We start from the raw sequence: 21678 nt of genomic DNA, 5'->3' as shown, positions 1-21678 counted from the left end.
TTCCAGGATCCGCCCAATAGATTCGCCAGTAACAGTTAACCCATTCTAAACGTGCTGGTAACATGTAAATCCTGTGCATGTTTGTGTTGAATGCATATGATGCAAGACCATGTAACAGAAATAATATTAGTGAAGTTAATTCAGATATATATCAGTTCAAAGACTTATAACTACATATACGTCTTTGGTCAATCATTTTGTCAGTGGCGAACGACTTGATAAACCAACCCATACGAGGCCTCTTTGGTCATGGTAGGATAACTCTAAACTATTAGCACTTGTAAGAAGAGTCACCTCCCTTATATTGATGGCACAAGCACTTGCAAGAACACTTCGTAAGTAACATATGTTTCAGCTCCAATGACAATAATATATTTGACAACAGAAAATATGTATCCATAAACAAGATACGTAGTCATATGAAAACAACATAATACCATATGTTTGTATGTACATTTCTCATTTTCGTTTTCATTCGCAACCATCATCAAATCTAGTGTCACCGGGCCAGCCGTACGATTGTAAACAACGAAGATTGGATAAGAGCTGTGTCATCATTGATGGTCTTTGTTGTTGCAATCTTGTGGCATCGAGAAACCGGAGGACAATTTCATAAATTCCGGAAAACATTTTGTGAAATACTTCCGTGTATATTTAGCAGTGAAGCTTTCTGCAAGTGAAACTGAAACTATACACTATTAGCGAGTGTGAAATCATGCAATATTCAACTGACTACATTATAATTTCATTTTTTACAGTTTACATATTATTCACATATTAGTGATAATTTAAATTTCAAATGTTGCTTTTTTTTCGTAAACAGTTGTGGTGAAATGGTAAAATTGTGCAAGCAAGGGCAATATAATGAGGAAAATCTCTAAGAATATGTTTCCATCAAAAGTTAACATATTTTGTAGATTGGTTACTACAAAAAGATCTAATTAATTATCAATGGATGAGTGATGTCTGTTTAGAACTACCACAGTGACAGTTATCAATGTATCGTTATACATTTACGGGTACTTAGAATTCTAAGATGCTTCGCTAAAAGATCAAGGGTGAAAATCTCTAAGAAAATGTTTCCCACAAAAGTTAACATCTTTTGTAGATTGGTTATTACAAAAGGTTTAAATAATTATCAATGGATGAGTGATGTCTGTTTAGAACTACCACAGTGACAGTTATCAATGTATCGTTATACATTTACCGGTACACAGAATTCTAAGATGCTTCGCTGAAAGGATCCAGGGTGAGAGCAGTACTCTTTCCTTCGTATAAAGTCAACTTTTTTAAAGATGATGTCAACCATCTCTCATGTTGCACTAGTCCCTGCCTGCATGAATGAGCAATCATTGTAAAGTCACATGTACCCATGTTGCTCACCTTAGGGCATTTACCAACATGCTGCAGTCAACAAAACAGCTGCTGTTGCTCTTCCTCCACCATTCCACCATATTTGTCCCACGGCGATGCCATTTCATGCTTCAATGCTTTCCATGTCATGGTTTGCAGGTGGGGGGGCACGGGCGCCGCGATTCTCTGTGCAGAGTTGCGTCCCTTTGGCACGCCAGAAACCTATGATTGAGGGTTCGAATCCTGGTCTGCCCCGATTATGTTTCTAGGTTTGTCAGCACCATGCGTGGGTTTCACCGAAGTGGTAAACGTCTGAGACCTGCATCACTTTGGGCTTTCCTCTCACATTAAGCTGACACGCCGTGATATAACTGGACTACTGTTAAAAGCGGCGTTAAACCCAACTCACTCACTCACTCAGTTGCAGTGATCTACTAACATTAGTGGTTGAATCATAAGTTGCAACTTTTACGAAAGAATACACCTTAACTGACAATAATATCCAACAACACCAAAGTTTGGTGTTTACATGGTTAGCTCTGCCCCAGAATGCACTTGTGTAATGTTTCAAGTCATGTGATTCAACTGAATCAAATTATTATGAAAACTTAAATATATATACCGTATTCAACGTAATAAGCACCCAGGGCGCTCTCAAAATTAGAAATAGGGGGTGCTTATTAGAATATTATTTTGAGTGGAAAGGTTGTAAATTTCGTGGTTTATGCTAACAGCCTGAAATGTTTACATATGACAGATATATTTTTCAAGAATTTAATTGCCCATAATTAAGGGTGATATAACACACGAGTGCGTGTTATACACGAATAAATAAGTCTTGTGTACATTGATCAATCGGAAGGGGTGCTGATTGGGATTGTTCACTAGCCAATATATTAGCAAATATCGCTGTGGGCGCTTATTAGAGCGGGGCGCTTATTACGTCGAATACGGTAATACTTATTACTGCAAGGATTAGAAGATAAGCATGCTGTGTCTTCAATGTAGAGCTAGGTTACCTGTAGATTTAACTGCGCTAAATTTACAGTCTGTAAACAAAATACATGTATGGTGTTGTATACACTGATCAGTTTGTTTACACCGTAATAATTCTCTCGAACATATGACAGGCATTGAAAGTATATATACGCACGGCAAATTGGTAAACTAACATGAGGTGGGCACGCCTACAGAAAACTAAGTAAGCTTTGCAAGGCTTTTGTTCTAGACTGCCCGTCCACATTATGAGGTCATATCGCTCATTGTGACACAAAACATATGACATCACAGTCGTTTATAGAAAAGCGCCAAATTCAAGCTTTCTGTTGTCTCCATAACTTAAATACATTCTCTTTGCAGATTTCTGTCATGTTTTCCACACAAAATGTATTGCCACACATCCTTTGAATATTGTAGTAACTAAAACTGCATTTTTTAACCTGTAATTGTAGATATAATTATATAAATATGCCTTCTAAAAATGACTGAAAAAAGTACTATTCTGTGAATATTAGCTTTCGCAGTGATGCGGCCGTAAAACCAGCTGTTACAATCAGAGGGGGTTTATTGTGATTTAATAACCCTCTGATTGACCAATCAGAATCAAGTAATTTCCAAATTCATGGTAGATTTCTGGATAATCACACACTGATGGATAATATTATGTAACAAATTCCACAATATCCATGTTAGGGGTGTTCTATTATGATTAAAAGCTATCTGATCTCTAACGTAAGGGGTGTGGCAATTAGCCGGTCTGGATTTTTAATTTATGGTGGTGCTTATTGCAGATTTTATTTTAAGCCCATATCCAGTAACAATAATGATTCCTCTTAAATTTGGCATCTTACTAAAGTCCTTGTGCTTTAACTATTATTCTTTCTGACACTACACATGGGGGTAGAGCAAACATGTACAGGGCGTCAAAATGGCTGATATGATCAACCAAAGACGTATGTATATACGTCCGTGGATCAACATGACAGAAGCATCCACACACTAAGGAGAACTGATACGCCCCAGATGTATGGTCATGGGTTCGAATGCATAATTGGCCCTGATTTTGAACCTTTGTCAGCTCTAGAACTACCCATGTGTTTCACCTTAGTGATATACTGCTCAAAAGAAGTTGAAGAACACCCCAGTCCTTCATATTACTATAGTTACTCTGTCAGGTGTTCTTAACTTCTTTTGAGCAGTGTATCACTTAGGTGAAACACATGAGTAGTTCTGGTGCTGACGAGGGTTCATAATCAGGTAACATTGAGTCAATGTGCTGTTCAATGTGGCTTTAAGCCAAAATCACACACACAGCCCCCTCAAAATTTCTGGAATAAATTTTCCTCAGATCATGTAACCATGGTAACTATGATCATCATGCAACAGTACTCAACATTTTTTTTTTCTTTCCAGAGAATGAAAAATCTTGGAACAAGAAGAGGGAAGCAGGAAATATTTCTTACCCTTAGACATGATGAAGTATTTGCATGATAGGATGTCAATGACGACTGTGACCTTGAAAACATTCCATACATGTGCTGCCTATGAGGAGGATGTTTTCATAGTCCATTGCTTCTAGTAGCGCAGCACAGTACACAAAATGAATATTTCAGAAAGGATTTTAGTTCTATATCAAAAGGAGAGACATGTTTCACATTTAACTCAAGAGTGTTGAGAATCCCTGTGAGAGATGTCTTTGGATGGGCAGCTACTTACTGAGGATGAGAGGGAGGTATCTTCCGTGTCTGAGGCCGTCATCTCTGGTTCTCAAAAGCGGAATTTGCCTTCGGATTTTGAAGCTTCTGCGATGAGTAAGTTGAATGTTTTGACAAATAAATCTGAAGTCACAAGATCAGAACTCCAGGAAAAAGATAACAGTGCATTTGTAATTTGGAAAGAGAAGGAAGTTCCGGGGCAAGAGAGCAGGTGCTTGACGGAGCTGGATGGTTTTCAACATTTTCAAGAATCAACAGACAACCACTTGTGTTCAGATAGAAAAACTACAAACTGTGATGATTTTCTAAGTCAGTGTGAAAGTGTTACACAGAAAGCATGGACAGGGAAAGGTGTTTTGGGGAAAGATAAGCTGGATAGGTTGAAGGAGAGTGTTGACAGAGAAAGGAGTTTGTCTTGGACTAGAGTAGCTGCTCAACCACCACAGGACCATATGTCGAGTTGTTGTCATGGCAAGAGTAGGGATGAAGTAGGCCCTGAAATGAAGATGACTGTGGCAGTCTGTGATAAGGTGGATGATCTTACTCAGAGTGTCATACCCGAGGGAGAGGGAACTGTGTATAACCATGGTGACAACATTCTGCATGATTCTGTGTCCAGTCAAGAAGCAGGTTTGGTTGCTGGGGATGATGTACACTGTGAGGTGTTGGTGAAGGATGGAGACAGTGTTGGAAGGTGGGGTTTTGGAGATCCAGGGCGTGTAGCAAGACACGAACCTGACACAGGACCAGGTTTTCCTCATCTACCCGGCTGCTGTGTGATGATGAAAGATGGGGACAGTGTTGGAAGGTGGGATTGTGGACATCCAGGGTGTGTAGCAAGACACGAACCTGACACAGGACCAGGTTTTCCTCATCTACCCGGCTGTGTGATGATGAAAGATGGGGACAGTGTTGGAAGGTGGGATTGTGGACATCCAGGGCGTGTAGCAAGACACGAACCTGACACAGGACCAGGTATTCCTCATCTACCCGGCTGTGTGATGATGAAAGATGGGGACAGTGTTGGAAGGTGGGTTTGTGGACATCCAGGGCGTGTAGCAAGACATGAACCTGACACACGACCAGGTATTCCTCATCTACCCGGCTGCTGTGTGATGATGAAGGAAGAGGAGGCTGATGATGGTGTTGATTGTGGTCAAGTTGTTGAGATTTTGACCAGTCTTGGTGGTCAGTCCTGTTCATATCCCATACCAGCAGTAAGACATCTAGACAATATTGATGGAGAGGGAGCAACTGTGTTTAGTCAGAAGGAGAGAGATGTCAGAGAAGCTGTAGAAGGGACTGAAGTGGATATGGATGACCTGTTTTGTCAAAGAAAGAAAGACTGTGATATTCAAGATATTGACTGCACCGAACATGCTGACTCAGTCAATGTTATCAGTGCGAGTGACAGACAGTGTGGTGCAGATTACATCCATGTAGCAGACATGGCACCTGAAGGTAAAGTACAAGGCAGCTGTTGTGAGAAAGTGATCAGTCAGAAAAACCACGATGACGTCAGTCGAGGAAAATGTGTTTTGGTGGAAGGTGATGGAGCCCAGGAAGACATCGCTGATTGTCATCAACCAACATTTATTCCACAGGTCTCTTGTAGATTCAGTAACCATGGTAAATCGGAACATTGTGAGGACATTACACCCTTCGCGAAAGATGTTGAATACTGTAAAGATGTAGAACAATGTCCCCAGCAACCAGCTGGGGAACACCCAATACACGCAGATTCTGATGGTATTCCTGGTGTTCATTGTACTTCCAATGTTCCTGGTATTCGATCTGGTGTTCCTGTGGCCTTGTCTAACCATCAAGTTCAGGGAAAGGGGGCTGTTTCTGAAGAAAAGACTGGTGTATTGGTTGAATCCCATGAACATTCCAATGACACTGTGACAGAGCCTCTGATAAGCTCCACGCTTGATTCAGATGGTGTTCAGAGAACTGACGATCAACACGTTGCAGATCAGATGTCTGAAGACAGGCCTGAGCTTTGCAATGAAGAACATAGTGTGAAGTCTTTGACTCTTGGTGCTAATGGTGATGACTATTCTGTTTGTGGAGAAGAAGCAACATCGATGGAGTCAGGTGTGGATGAGGCGGTTGTGTGTGTTTCGATGCCTGTTGGGATGGATGCAGGAGCTCCGTCTGGGGACGTCAGTGACATTCCTGTTGCGTGTGAAGACAGTCAGAATCATTTTGATCTTTCTGATGCATTTGACATGTTTGCAGAGGATGAACTATTAAACCAGCTCGCCAGTGAAAATAATGGTACAGTAAAATGTGTTTACAAGCAAATTAGTTTTGATGGGCAATTATTACTGGGGAGCAAGTTCAATGGTCAGGTAAAAAAGATAATCTTGAAGATTAAGCATGTTAAGTTGAATTTTTAAAGTGGAAAACATTTCTCGCCAAATTAATCCCTAATTGCTAATCTCTGACTTAGGATAATATACAATCATAGTGTCTTTTGATATCAACAGTAGAGGACGTAACGTGCACACGAGACGGGTCCCCGTTACAAGTACAAGTGACCACCTGAGAGCGGGTCGCTCACATGTGTGACTGTCTGTCAGTGGGCCGTGGATTTCTGCATGTAGCACAAAAATGTCTCTACAAGTGTTATTTATGAAAATAATATAACAAAATTAACTACAGTTATTGATCATTATACCAGTTATCGAATGACATGAAAAAAAATGATCAAATATACAGTCTCAGAGTTTTCCTACTTTATTCAAATCATACCATGACAGATTGACTATTGTAATATAAAAGAATCAGGTGTTCTTTAACTTCTTTTGAGCTGTATATGTTCTCTGGAATCATGGTTGTACTCTAAAGTACCTGCCCTCTAAGGGCTTTGTCATTGATGTTGAAAACATGTGATTGTTGTTCGGCAAGAACTCGGCACTCCACTCACACATTTCAAAATTATTTAGTCTGTTGTCATGATCGGGTTTTAAGACTCACATGTTGTCTTGCAAAGTGAACCCTTAGCCAAACCATATTAGTGGAGAAACAATACCTTTCATATATATTTTATGTTAATACCATGTCAAGCTCCTCACAGCGATAGCCCATTCGCAGAGCTCTCTATACTATCGCTGCCACCAGTCAAACTCAAAGTATGTGATTTTCCGTTCCTCTGCAACCTCGAACTAATCTGATCAAACAAACAAAAAGTTAAATTCATCTGGGAAATAGGGTCAGTCGAAAACTTTTAAAAAATAGCTGTACTCACATTCTCAACATGCTCAAAGACTTAAACAAAAGTATAAACGTTACTACATTTGGGGTTAGAGGACAAATTTCAAGATTCTTGTAATGGCCGCACTCACACTGGTTGCAGCGATGTTCCGGAGAGTGTAACGAAGGTGTCACGTGCTGGGAAGGAGCTTGATACCATGTATGCAAAGGGAAGTTACTCTGCATGGCCTGTACCAGCAATATATTTACTTGGAATGTGTTAAATCCAGACAATTTTACAGGAATGGTCCGGGATGAATTAAGGGTTGTTATTTGTCTGAACCTCATGACTTATCATGCTTATTGCTTGAGGGGCAGTGGGGTGGCCTAGTGGTTAAAGCATTCACTTGTCTCACTGAAAGCTGGGTTTGATTCCCCACATGGATACAATGTGTGAAGCCCATTTCGGGTGTCCCCTGCCATGATATCGCTGGATATCAAGCGGCGTTATAAATACTCACTCACTCCCTTATTGTTTGACTATTTCAGATCAGTGTGTCTCCTCGGAAGACGTGTCATCTGTTGTAAATGTTCGTCAGAACACAGTGTCAGCCAGGGCCAAGAAGAGGAAGAAACAAAAGGCCAAGCTTGAGAAACAGTTGTCGAGAAACACAACTTCACGTGCTGCCCGTGTTCACAGATATGCTGCATCCTTCCAGGTTGGCTCCAGGGACTGGATCATTGATCATTGCGATTTTAGTTATACACTTTGTAGAGATACATATCTTGATAGTAAGGTGGGAATATTATACATATCTTGTTAGGGTGCACGGGTAGCCAAGTCGTCTAAGGCGCCAAAGGCGCTCTGGGTTTCACCAAAGTGGTAAACTTCTAAGACCTGCATCACTTGGGGCTTTCCTCCCATATTAATCTGACCCACCGTGATATAACTGGAATACTGTTAAAAGCAGCGTTTAACCCAACTCACTCACTCATATCTTGTTAGTAAGGATGGGATATGAAACGTATCTTGATAGTAAGGTTGGAACTGATAAACATCTTGATAGTAAGGTGGGGATATAACACTATCTTGATCATTTTGAGTGAGTGAGTGTGTATGGTTTTAAGCCCCTTTTATCAATATTCCAGCAATATCACGGCAGGGGACACCAGAAATGGGCTCCACACATTGTACCCATGTCTGGAATCGAACCGGGTTCTTCGGCATGACAAGTGAACGCTTTAACCACTAGGCTACCTGACTGCCTCCTCATGTTGAGAGAAAGGTCAGGGTGTGATACATAGCATATTGAAATAATGCGGATGCAACATTAAATTTTACCTCACTCAGTCACTTTTGGCAACAGATTGACAGATCATATGTCATTACAACACTCCTGAGTCCTGATATACAACACTCAACAGTTAACTAGGGCTGGGACGAGTCCAAATTTACTACCCGGGTACCCACCCCCTATTACCTTACCCTACCCGGATACCCACTGTTGGTCTGAAGAGATAGGTAAAACATGTCCGATTGGGGATAGTTTGACCGTACTCCTGTCAAAATAAATTTAGATACACGTATAATCCGATCTGGTCATGCATACACTGAAGTTGACTGATGTTTTATCATTATGCAAACATATAAAGTCAGAACATTTATCACTTATAGAGTCCTAGATAATTTTGTACCATTAATCAATATAACCACGGGTCTGGGTAGTCCTGTGGGTACCCGGGCCCTACTCAGTACCCAGTCGACCCGAGTACCCGAGTTACCCGAGTTACCCGAGTTACCCGTCCGAGCCCTACAGTTAACCAATGAACACAAGACCAGAAGACGTCTGTTGCTCACTCCTCTCTTAGCAGCTTAGTATGCTGCTTGTTTGTGTGTTTGTTTGTTTGTTTGTTTGTTTGTTTATTAATGTCTCACTCAGCAATACTCCAGCTGGAGGCCTGTAAATAATCCCGACAAGCGACATGATCATTTGTTTGTTTGTTTGTTTGTTTGTTTGTTGTTTAATGCCACACTCAGAGTATTCCAGCTATATTATCACGTTAGTTCGTAATGTAATAAAAACGTTATTTCAAAATCTTTCATTGTACATCTCTACTTTCGACCCGTGAAGATTCGGGGTAGAAAGGTCTTCAGCAACCCATGCTTGCTGTAAAAGGCGACTATGCTTGTTGCAAGAGGCGACAAAGGGGGGCGGGTGTTTAGGCTCACTGACTTGGTTGATGAATGTCATTGTATCCCAACTGCATAGATCGATGCTCATGATGTCAATCACAAGACTGTCTGGTCCAGACTCAATTATTTTCAGACTGCCGTCATACAGCTGGAATACTGCTGAGTGCGGAGTTAAACAACAAACAAACAAGACATCTCTACTTTCAATTAATCAGACATTATGTCTAAAAACTGCAATTATTACATAAACAGTTATAAGTCGGAAAATGAGTACAAATGATTGATGCCATGTATATCTGTAATAAATATGAATTGAAGCTTGTGAATTGTATTTTTGCGTTCCGTAGATACTGTAGTTTAAAATTATAATGAAAGGTCAAAATGTGATTTTTCACCCATAAGGACCCATTTCTTACAGTTGGTCACAAATATGTTTCAGGAACTGCTTGACAACAAGGAGGATGCCTTCCACCCAGACTTCACATGCCCAGTGTGCCTGGATCTGTACCACAAGCCCCACGTGGTGCATCCCTGTCGCCACATGTTCTGTGAGCCGTGCCTCCGCAAGCTGCCTTCCTCCGCCCTGGCTGACAACGCTGTGTGTCCTCTGTGTCGACATGACATCCGGGCCTGTGTCATGGATGTGGGTCAGTAACAGACCATTCAAGTTTTGTGTTTGTTTGTTTGTTGTTTCGTGCTGCACTCAGCGATTTTCCATCTAGATCATGCACTCTGTAAATAGTTGGGTCTGGACCAGACGATCCAGCGGTTGACACTACGAGCATCGATCTGCGCAATTGAGATGCAATGGCATTCATCAGTCAGCGAGTCTGAACGGCCGATCCAATTTTATTTTAAATATACAAAAAGGTACATGAATCCAGTGGTTGACACTGAAAGCATCGATCTGCACAATTGAGATGCGATGACGTTCATCCGATCCAGTTTTATTTTAAATATACAAAAAGCTACTTGAATCCAGTCCTTGTATGCAACATGTAGACGTGTAACAATATAGAAACATAGTTTCTGTGTCCAGCATAGATGTCCAGTGATTGACATCATGAGCATCGATCTACGAATTGGGATACGATGACATGCATCAACCAAGTCAGCGAGCCTGACCACCTGAACAATCACCTCTTATGACAAGCATGGGTTCATGGGGCGTAGGTGTAGGTGGTCGTAGAACCATGAGTATTTTTTCTTGACAACTTAATCATTTTAAGACCCCAAAATGTTTTAGTTTCATGTTTAATCCCTGAATACAGAAAAAACCCTTGCATAACCGGAAATACAGTACCAGTCATGGATGTTGATTTTGTGAAACGTTCTCTGATTGGACTATCGGTATGTGAAAAGAACAGGTGTTGTACATTTTCAGTGATCATACTCAAGTGTTCATGATACATAACACTGAGATTATGACAAAGAACACTTGGCTTCTTTGACTGATACTGGTGGGAATGGTTTTGCAGTATCAGAATCCTGATTCTAAGTATTTTATCACTCATTCACTCACTCACTCAGATAACTGGAATGCAAACGGGCAACAAATAAAACTGCATTTGAGCAGATACTAGTACCTGGATACCTGTGTTATATAAATGTATGATGATGATGATGATGATGATGATGATACCAATGAACCAACATTCTTTGAAATGACTGAAATAATGTTTAAAAAAAAATGTTATTTAAATTTAATTCACACATTTGTTTGTTTCCAGACTTGCACATACAACTGAGTGGGTACTACGTGGATGTCTACACCAAGCGAGCTCGGCTGGAAAAGAAACTGAAGACCAATCAGAAGCCTCTTCCTCGTATTCAAACCACACCACTCAGCCAACAGCTCATCAGACAGATCCTCAGTAGCCAATCAAATCGCAGGACTGATGGGAACGTGTTACACATTGTGCTGAGTGTGTGCCTCAGTGCCGTTATATCCATGTTGTACGTGTGGATGAACATACCTATAGAGATTACAAGTGGACGATTGAGGAACGCTGCCGTGTCCAACGTATGGGTGCAGGCAATCTGTCTGTTTTGCGTTTTTGTTTGGTTGTTTCTTAAAGCTCTAGGTACATTTGCTACCAGAGAAAGAAGGTGAAGTATATTCCTCGCCAAAGGTTCAGACACAGTGTAAATACATGGACAAATATGCTACTCAAAAAGAAGTTAAGGAACTCTCAATGTTTTCATGGGACCATAGTTAATCTGTAATGCAATGACAGATTAACTATAGTCATACAAATCAGATGTTGTTTAACTTATTTTGAGTAGTATATTTAAGGGCACTAAAATATCAACAGGTGATGTTACCCTTTGGGCAAGGGTGTCAATTTTAAATTATTTTTTCTTATGACAATAGTTATTCTGTAATACCATGACAGACTGACAATAGTCATACGATAAACTTGGGTGTTCTTTAACTTTTTTTATAGCTAAAATGGATAGAATTATCATTAAACCGTGCGCATGTTATCAGAAATCAGCGGGTAACTGTAACTTGATAATGACCTCATATTGCTTGACGACGGGCAATTAACAGGCCTGTTGTTAGGTGACTCATAGGGTAGGGATAGGTGACGTCACACTCAATAGTGACGTCATCTGGTTTGTTCTATGACGTTTCAATATTTGTAAAAGTGGGTCAGTGACATTTGTGTTGATTGCAGTAAATGTTTCAAAACCGATATTGTTGTTTCTTTTTATCTTATAACAAATTCAATCCATTTTAGCTGTAATAACGGTGATGCTATTTTTCAGGGCATTATCATTTGCAGAAGCCCTCGGTCTTTTCAACTGCCCTCCTTCGTCGTGCAGTTTATGGAAGACCTCAGGCTTCTGCAAATGATAATGCCCTGAAAAACAGCGTTACCCTTATATTGGTTGTATTTTTAAGGGCACTAAAATATCAACAGGTGATGTTAACCTTTGGGGCGAGGATTATTTTCAGTAATTCTCACTGAGAATTATAATATTTGGTTATTTTTGGCCAATTGTTCGAATGTTTTCATTGTTTGTGAAGCGACCCAAAGCAAATTAAGTAATTAAAGATGGTGACATCCAATGGTAATATTGTGTGATATTATTCCAAAAATAGATTGAGGGAGCTGATGTCTCTACTTGTAATCGGTAAACCAAACTTTTCTACATTTTTTCTCATAAGATAGGCTTTAGTTGGTCACATGGTTTTACTGTATTCAGTGTAATAAGTGACCTAGGCGGTTAGATAATTGACAAAGGGGGTCGCTTATAAAATTTGTTAAAACTATACACAACTAGTTAATATATTTTCAGAGATTGAGCTGAGCAGCAGAGAAAAACTTCATTCAACTAAAACATTTTGATAATAGTTACAAGGCAATTATAACACCTTTTGCGCTGCGTTTTTCAGTAAAAAGGTCTGTAATAAACACACAAGAAAATATTAAGGTTTCAGTCTTTGTAGGGGAGATCGAAGAGATTGCTTTCAGATTGATGTAGAAGTTGGTCGGGGCTGCTTACTGGAGAAGGGTTCTTGGTACAGCGAATACGTAACATAGAATAACCTTCTGTCAGCTATTATTTTGAGGCGTTTTTCCATTTTTTTCCTTGTCTGTTATATTACGTTATATATTTCACTTCGAGCTTTCCTCCCACATTAAGCTGACTCTCCGTGATATAACTGGAATATTGTTCGAAGTGGCGTTGCTTATCAAAATATTTTAATTACAGCTACCAAGAGTTGACTAACGGGATCACTTGGTTGATGCAAGTCACCATGTCCCAAATCGATGCTCATGACGTCAGTCACTGGATTGTCTGGTCTAGACTCGATTATTTACAGTGGCCGTCATATAGCTGGAATATTGCAGAGTGGCTTAGACATGCAGTATCTAGGCAGCGAGTGGATGGTCTATGAACCTGCTTGGAAAAGGTCAAATGTTCCTGTGAACATTTTTGTCTTTTCCCCTCCATAGTGTTGATAATACACAGGGGTACACTAGGGGTGAAAGGATACACTGGTGCTTCATAAGTTTTCATGCAAAGATACGATACATGATACATTTTGTTCTGTATTGATACAAGGTGTGACACTTTCTAAAATAAATCTCTTACTACTTTATTTAATGCCCCAAGCAACTTTGTCTGTCAAATATAGCAAAATGTGTGGTAATTAGTTGTAATTAGCGTTCCATGTTCACCACTTAAGACGTTTCCACATGCACCACCACAACACACACCACACACACCACCACGCCACAACACACACCAAACCACACGCACCACCACACATCACGCACCACCACACAACCACACCACAACACACACCACTACAGAACACACCACAAGCACCATGCCACAACACACACCACACCACATGCACCACCACGCCACAACACACACCAAACCACACGCACCACCACACATCACGCACCACCACACAACCACACCACAACACACCCCACTACAGAACACACCACAAGCACCATGCCACAACACACACCACACCACACGCACCACCACACCATAACACACAACACGTTCCAACACACCACACAACACACCACACGCACCACCACACCATAACACACACCGCACCATAACACACAACACGTTCCAACACACCACACACCACACCACACGCACCACACACCGCACCTTAACACACAACACGTTCCAACGCACCACCACACCATAACACACACCGCACCATAACACACAACACGTTCCAACACACCACACACCACACCACACCATAACACACAACACGTTCCAACACACCACACAACACAACACACCACACACCATTACACACACCGCACCACAACATCGGCTAGCTGTATTTGTTGGAATTATTTTTTATGTATGTTAATACTTGCATTCATGCAGTAAACTTGTAAGTAAAATAATTTCTTCATGGACGTGACGGATGCTTTCCTTCCATTACACCGCACAGTAATCCAATATGGCCGACACTTTCATATGATCCATGATTGCGTGTGTTAATAACTTCCCATTGATTAACCCTGGAAACTGCAACAGATGCATCAGCATTAAATGAGATAATGTTGTGTGCAGGTGGCAATAGTGTGAAGTTGTGAACACAGTCTTATATGCTGAATGCTGAACAATAAACCTATTGTAGTTATAACTGATGCACTGAGTTTTTTGAGTTCCGACTAGATCATTAACATGTAGATGAATCACTATCAAATAGTGATGAAATCAAGTGTTCACAAAAAAGGTGAGTGTATGGTGCTCCATCAGTGGCACCTTTCACAGGCAACTCACACACCAGTAAACGTAAGGTCATCAAGGCGTTACGATACACAGACAACTCACACACCAGAAAATGTAACGTCATCAGGGCGTTACGATACACAGACAACTCACACACCAGTAAACGTAAGGTCATCAAGGCGTTACGATACACAGACAACTCACACACCAGAAAATGTAACGTCATCAGGGCGTTACGATACACAGACAACTCACACTCCAGTAAATGTAACGTCATCAGGGCAGACAACTCACACACCAGTAAACATAACGTCATCAGGGCAGACAACTCACACACCAGTAAACATAACGTCATCAGGGCAGACAACTCACACACCAGTAGATGTCATGTCATCAGGGCGTTATGACACACAGACAACCCACACACAAGTAAATGTAACGTCATCAGGGCGGACAACTCACACACTAGTAGATGTCATGTCATCAGGGCGTTATGACACACAGACAACCCACACACAAGTAAATGTAACGTCATCAGGGCGGACAACTCACACACCAGTAAATGTCACATTTTCAGCCGGAGGGCCCCTGTGGTCTAGTGGTAGAGTGTCCACCCGGAGAGCAGAAGGTCTGGGATTCGATCCCTGACCACGTCATACCAAAAGACATTAATAAATGGTACTTGTTGTTACCCTGTCTCGCGCTCAGCATTAAGGGGCTAAAACAAGGACTGGTCAGTGTCTGAATGTGGTATTCATGTTAAACTGCGGCATGGTATCTCAGTGAGCTAGCACTATAAATCGGCATCAGTCCGGACTAGTGCAAGCAGCCACAAACACGTGCATGCACGTCGCTATATAAGTGTAATAATCTTGGACGCAACGTTAAACCCAATTTCACCTCACCTCACATTTTCAGGGCGTTACGACACACAGACAACTCACACACCAGTAAACGTAACGTCATCAGGGCGTTATGATAAACAATCAAAATAAAAATACAATACAAACCATTCATCTTGTTTCAGTATTTAATCACTAAACACCAATAAAATATCTCTGTACAGGGAACCAATTAACAATAAGTATGTAAATGTATGAAAAGACTGCCCAGCATCCGCTTATAGATGCACATATTATTATTATTATTTTATATCAACTTATTTGAAGGCCTCAGTGGTAGATCATGCGCCCAGAGAGCGGCAGGTTCAGGGTTCGATCCCCAGCCGCGTCACACCAAAAGATGTTAAAAGATGACACCTGTTATTACCCTGTCTGGCGCTCGGCATTTAAGGGGCTAAAACAAGGACTGGTCGGCTTGGAGTCAGTATACTGTGTCTGAGTGGGGTATTCATGTTAAACTGAGGCATGGTATTTTCTTTGAAAGCCCTCACCTAACCTCAACTGATTATGGGGGCCACGGGTGGAGCAGTCGTCTAAGGCGCCGCGATTCGCTGTGCAGACTTGCGTCTCATGGGGACGCCAGAAACCTGATTGTGGGTTCGAATTCCGATTCACCCTGATTATGTTTCTGTTTCTGATTATATTTATTAATGGATAATACATTTACTAAAATGGTTCATAATTTAACATTGTGCTATTGTTTGCAGATAGTAATATGCAAATTTAAGCAAGATATCGGCAATATGATTATTGAAATACAAGTGCTATTATGAAAAGCATTCCACATTCAATCACATAATTCTAGTAAGTTCAAGTAAATTTACAAAATTTTATGTTCGTTTTGGTCTTAACCTCTGTATGGTAGAAAATGTTGTGATATTTTTTATATAATAATGTGTATTTTTCTATCAGGAACAAATGTGCGAAATATTGGTTCATTCAGCCCATGTTTAATGAAGCCTCCACCTCTTTACAGTGCCTTATGCTGAAATTAATCCAGCAGCTGGGGGCACGGGTGGCCCAGTCGTCTAAGGCGCCACAATTCGCTGTGCAGAGTTGCGTCCCCTGGGCACGCCAGAAACCTATGATTGTGGGTTCGAATCCCAGTTCGCCCCGATTATGTTTCTCACTCACTCACTAATCCAGCAGCCAGGGGTAAGAAGTGTAAAAACAATTCAGAAGGTTAAGGGTTAATTCTTATTTTACGACTGGTTGAACATGGGTATGATCGCACACTAATCTTTACCATGTGACGGTCATCTTGCTAGTGCAGCTGCAGGCGTCAGTGCACTTTAATAATGAGAGGTCATGCACTTTGAAATGAAATAAAATACCAATTTTTTTTATTGATTTTCAATAAACAATAGCAACAATAAATTTCAGTCACACAAAAGGCTTGGTCTTTCAGGACTTTCAAGGTCAACATTTTGACACAGAGCATCAGACATACTGGAATACGATCGGTTTCTCTAGTTTATATCCTTTTTTTCATTCCCTGACAATAATACAAGCCAGGTTACAACATTCAGAGTATTGAGTACAATGCTGGCTTGGATACATTCACGTACACATTACATCGGATACAATTAGAAAAATAGCATGCTGTGTTTTCAATGTAGAGCTAGGTTACCTGGATATCTAACCGCGCTAAATTAAATTTGGAACCGAATGGAAACCGATCATGAAACATGAACTGAATTATGGAATCACCGACAACAGCCTTTAAACAAACTATGGCCCTGTATATGCTCAAGCTATTTGTTTACACTGTAATACTTCACTTGAATATATGACAGGCATTTAAAGCATATAAGCACGACAACTTGGTAAGCTAACATGAGTGGGCACCCTTAAAGAAAACAAAGCATGCGTTGCAAAGCTTCAGTTCCACACCTCACATCACCATGGTGATGTCATATCGCTCTTTGTGACACAAAAGATATGTCAGTCATGTATAGAAAAGCGCCAAATTCCAAGCTCTTTGGTGTCCCCAAGACTTTCGATACATAGAATATTTTCAACCACATAAAACACACCGTTATAATAAACAGCCTAACATTTGCTAAAGATTGGATGACAAACATGTATTCAATGAATTCCATAATGATATATTATTACTTTTGTACGTTTTTTTTTAGAGGTAATTTGGTTGCCCTAGAGGGGATGAAAATTGGAGATTCACTGCTGTGTTTTTGTTTCCACCTTGAACAATAATTAAACTTAATGTGGTAGGAAAGCCCGCAGTGAAGCAGGTCGAGGATATTTACCACATTGGTGAAACCCACGAGTATGGTGGTGACAAACCCAGCAACATAATCAGGGAGAACTGGGATTTGAACCACGATCATATGGTCCTGGCGTTCCTAAGGGACACTACTCTGCACAGCACAGAGCCTGAGATGAGTGGACCACGTATTCCCCCTGTACACCAACAACATGCATGGTAGTTATCTGTGTGGTGCTGACACTTTCTGTGTTGCAGTGCTGCAGGCAACATCCAAGAATAACCAAACATTCTATAATGTACTTGGGGGCACGGGTGGCCCAGTCTCCGATTATGTTTCTAGATTTGTCAGCACCATACCCGTGCTCGTGGGTTTCACCGCAGTGGTAAACATCTGAGACCTGCATCACTTCGGGCTTTCCTCCCACATTAAGCCGACACGCTGCGATATAACTGGAATACTGTTAAAAGCGGTACTAAACCCAACTCACTATACCGTGTGTCCCTTGTCCACAATTTTCAGTGAAAATATATCCAAGTCAGTTTTCAAGGCAAATGAAGTCGATGTTGTAACCATTTCTAATGCATCCCTAAATGAGGCTGAAAATTTCATAAATGTTGAGTAAAGATATTTAATCAATATCCTCCCCTCAACAAGATTGTTTAGATCAAACCAAAGTGATCATTTTTTCATGATCGTCCACGTCAGGGAGAAACTGTAAGCTTCCCTGGTTACACAACATACTGGCAAGGAATTATGCCACATACAAATAGGAATAACAGTATCATTAAAGAATATAACTGTAAACAACAGAAATGAGACAGTCAACACTATCACATACTTACTTTGGACAAATAGGAGCAAATAACGATTGACACATTGTGAAAACAGACCTGAAAAATTCTTTTGAGCCGCTACATATTTCACAGACGTTTTCATCTCTTTGAAATAACCAAAATACCAAACTCATTAAAATCAAACCTTAGTTCTCGCTATCGCTAAACAAAGATCTGAAGACATCCCATTAGGGGTCACGTCAGAACAACCTTTCATCCGACCAATCAGTGCGTCGCTTACCAGATTATTATGTGATTTTTAATCATGCAATCTCGAAAACTTTAACATGGGGTATTCCAAACGATAGTTTTGGGTTTAACGACTGAATCCTTACAATCTAGACCATCTATTAGCCATTCCGAATGTTATTTTGTTCAGGTTTCAAATTAGTAATCGAGAATTTGTCAAAATATGTTTCGAAGCGTAGTCGCCAATTTGAAATTTGTGCCGTAAAGCACGAGAATGCTGCCTTCTGATAGGTCATTCCATTGGTCGGTCAAAGTTCGCACAAGGTCGGTCTGATGTGACTCCTAATGGGATGTCCTCCGATCTTTGTTTAGCAGTAGCGAGAACTAAGATCGGGTTTTAATGAGATTGCCAAAATACATGAGATCCATGGAGGTGAAATAATTTTCAGCCAGTGACATCCCACATTCAAAGGTGACCTGCCATTTGTCAGATTTTTCAAAGAGTAAAAAAATCTATGATGATGATGTTTGTCCTTTTAACTGTTAAACAACAGGAATGCATATTAACACAGATCTAAGCTGTGTAACCATGGTGACGAATTTAATGGAGATAATGGCATATTAATTAATTGAATGCATAAAATAATTCTTTATGTAAGGGTTTCTTAAACAGTGAGATCAAGGTACACTGGTCGAAGCACTATGGTCATTCTCTAAAATGAGTCCCATAGCCTTAAATGTTCCATACTGTAACCATGGCAACAGTTTCTATTAGAAGGAATATTAAAATGTGCCAGCTGCTTCCAAGTTAACAGCAAGGTGTTTATGGATGCTCCTGCTGCATTCACGTTTATATCTCCTGTGTTTGATGTGGAGATTTCTGTTCCTCACTCTCTCATTCATTCTTTCCTTTATTCACTCCTTACATTCCATGTTAAATCAAAATAAAATCAATAAAAAACTGTTTTAATGAGACACATCTGCATCTTCTGTTTACTGTGTAATCGGGAATATTTTTGTAGAGATGTCATTAATTGGAAATTTTAGAATTGATGTATATCGAATATCACAATATTTTGATAAATAATAAAATAATTCTTCTGCATTTGTATAAATAAATATCATCTATATAGACCCACTTTATAAATTTAAAGCTAAATATGAACTGGGCTGATCTGTTAACCAGAGCAAATGTTTAAAATTCAGATTTCTGCCGTGTCGTTGTCCATCTCTACCATGGTAGTCTTAATAAACGTAACGCTTCTGTGGCAGTGAATGATTAAGTTGGTAGTGACATTCATAAATTTGCTTCTGGTGTCCCCCGCCCTGATATTGCTGGAATATTGCTAAAAGCGGCGTAAAACCATACTCACTCATTATTTGCATCTGTACAATAAATCTTTTTATCAATACATCGATATTGCATTATATGATGACATCCCTAGATTTGTTACAATCCTGAATGTAGTGTATGTATGTCTTCCTCCTTTGGTCCAAGGACAATAATACAGATTCTGCAAATATGGCACATAGTTTGTAACTAGAAACAACAATAGGAATAAAACTGATACAATGATACATGAAAACAACAATGATAATACTCTTATCTCACCAGGACATATAATGAAAACATCCCTCACACAACATACTACTTTAGTTACGTCAATCATGGTGCAAGAGAACCAGTCTGCCAGACTGTTTTTTGCCAACTCTTTACTCCATGGCAGTAAACAAACTGTCAGTTACCTAGCCTACTTTGTAAAAAAGAAAAAGGAGTACCATCTATAAGACATTGGATTGAAATGGGAATATTCGAAAATGAAAATAAGTTACAGTGATCAGATGGTGTGGATATCAATGTGGTTCAAATGACCCTAATGACGAGGAAAATATTAATTGTAAACCCACAAATATTTTTAAAAAATCGTAGAATAGATTACAATAATACAATTTGGCAGAATCACCATAATTAATTAAATTCTTTGAACTTAACAATATTTAAATATGTACATAAATATTAAAATAGAAACCTTTAATTATTTTATCAACTGACTTAAATTTTAATAATAATGTAACTGGAACCACAAACACTGATAATCTGGCCATTTCATCATAACATGGAACTATGTTTGCGGATGTAACTCTTGACCAGCATACAAGCTACTATTGCTGTATATTCATGTTTACAAGAGGTACATGTCTGACACAGACTGAGACGTGGATGTAATCAGTGATAGGCCTGGGGTGGACCTTGTTATACGTCTATCTTGGAGACCATTTCCGCAACAAATCTCTGGAGGTCCTTGCTTCTCATTTCCCCTGTTGCCAGGACTTCCTCGTGATTGGCAAAGCTCTGAGACTCAAATTCCATGATGCACTTGTTGGTGATGAGGGAGAGGCCGAACACCTTCATATTACAATGACGGGCTACGGTCACCTCTGGGATGGTGCTCATTCCTGGAGATGAAGAATGGGGGTGTTAGTAATGTAATATACACTGTGAGGTGGGAGAATATGAGGACAATATCCCTGTGAAGTGGGACAATATGAGGAGAATATCCCTGTGAGGTGGGAGAATATGAGGACAATATCCCTGTGAGGTGGGAGAATATGAGGACAATATCCCTGTGAGGTGGGAGTATATGAGGACAATATCCCTGTGATGTGGGACAATATGGGGACAATATCACTGTCAGGTGGGACATTATTGGGACAATATCACTGTCAGACAGATGGGACAATATGAGGACATTATACACTGTCAGACAGGTAGGACCAAATGAGGACAATATCACTGGCAGGTTGGACAATATGAGGACAATATCCCTGTCAGAC

At 40.2% G+C, this 21678-nt stretch overlaps 2 protein-coding genes across 2 annotated transcripts in view; one reads left to right on the top strand and one right to left on the bottom strand.

The window, feature by feature from the left end:
• Positions 1-294: 294 nt before the first annotated feature.
• On the top strand, positions 295-14574 carry LOC139454494 (uncharacterized). The gene is made up of 5 exons (XM_071236242.1): positions 295-335; positions 3766-6347; positions 7815-7984; positions 9899-10106; positions 11190-14574. The coding sequence occupies exons 2-5, from the start codon at positions 4043-4045 to the stop codon at positions 11570-11572; spliced, it is 3066 nt and encodes a 1021-aa protein (XP_071092343.1). The 5' UTR covers positions 295-335; positions 3766-4042; the 3' UTR covers positions 11573-14574.
• Positions 14575-16914: 2340 nt separating this feature from the next.
• The window catches only part of LOC139454493 (purine nucleoside phosphorylase-like), a 34815-nt gene continuing 30051 nt past the window's right edge, over positions 16915-21678 (bottom strand). The window contains exon 6 of the mRNA XM_071236240.1: positions 16915-21300. Within this exon, the coding sequence (XP_071092341.1) occupies positions 21098-21300 (203 nt within the window). The 3' untranslated portion in view covers positions 16915-21097. The remainder of the gene's footprint in view (positions 21301-21678) is intronic.

The sequence above is a fragment of the Haliotis cracherodii genome, unplaced genomic scaffold, assembly GCF_022045235.1.
Source record: "Haliotis cracherodii isolate W230 unplaced genomic scaffold, xgHalCrac1.p SCAF_10, whole genome shotgun sequence".
NCBI lineage: Eukaryota > Metazoa > Mollusca > Gastropoda > Lepetellida > Haliotidae > Haliotis > Haliotis cracherodii.
The sequence above is the reverse complement of the archived record's forward strand: the minus strand, read 5'-3'. Positions and strand labels throughout refer to the sequence as shown.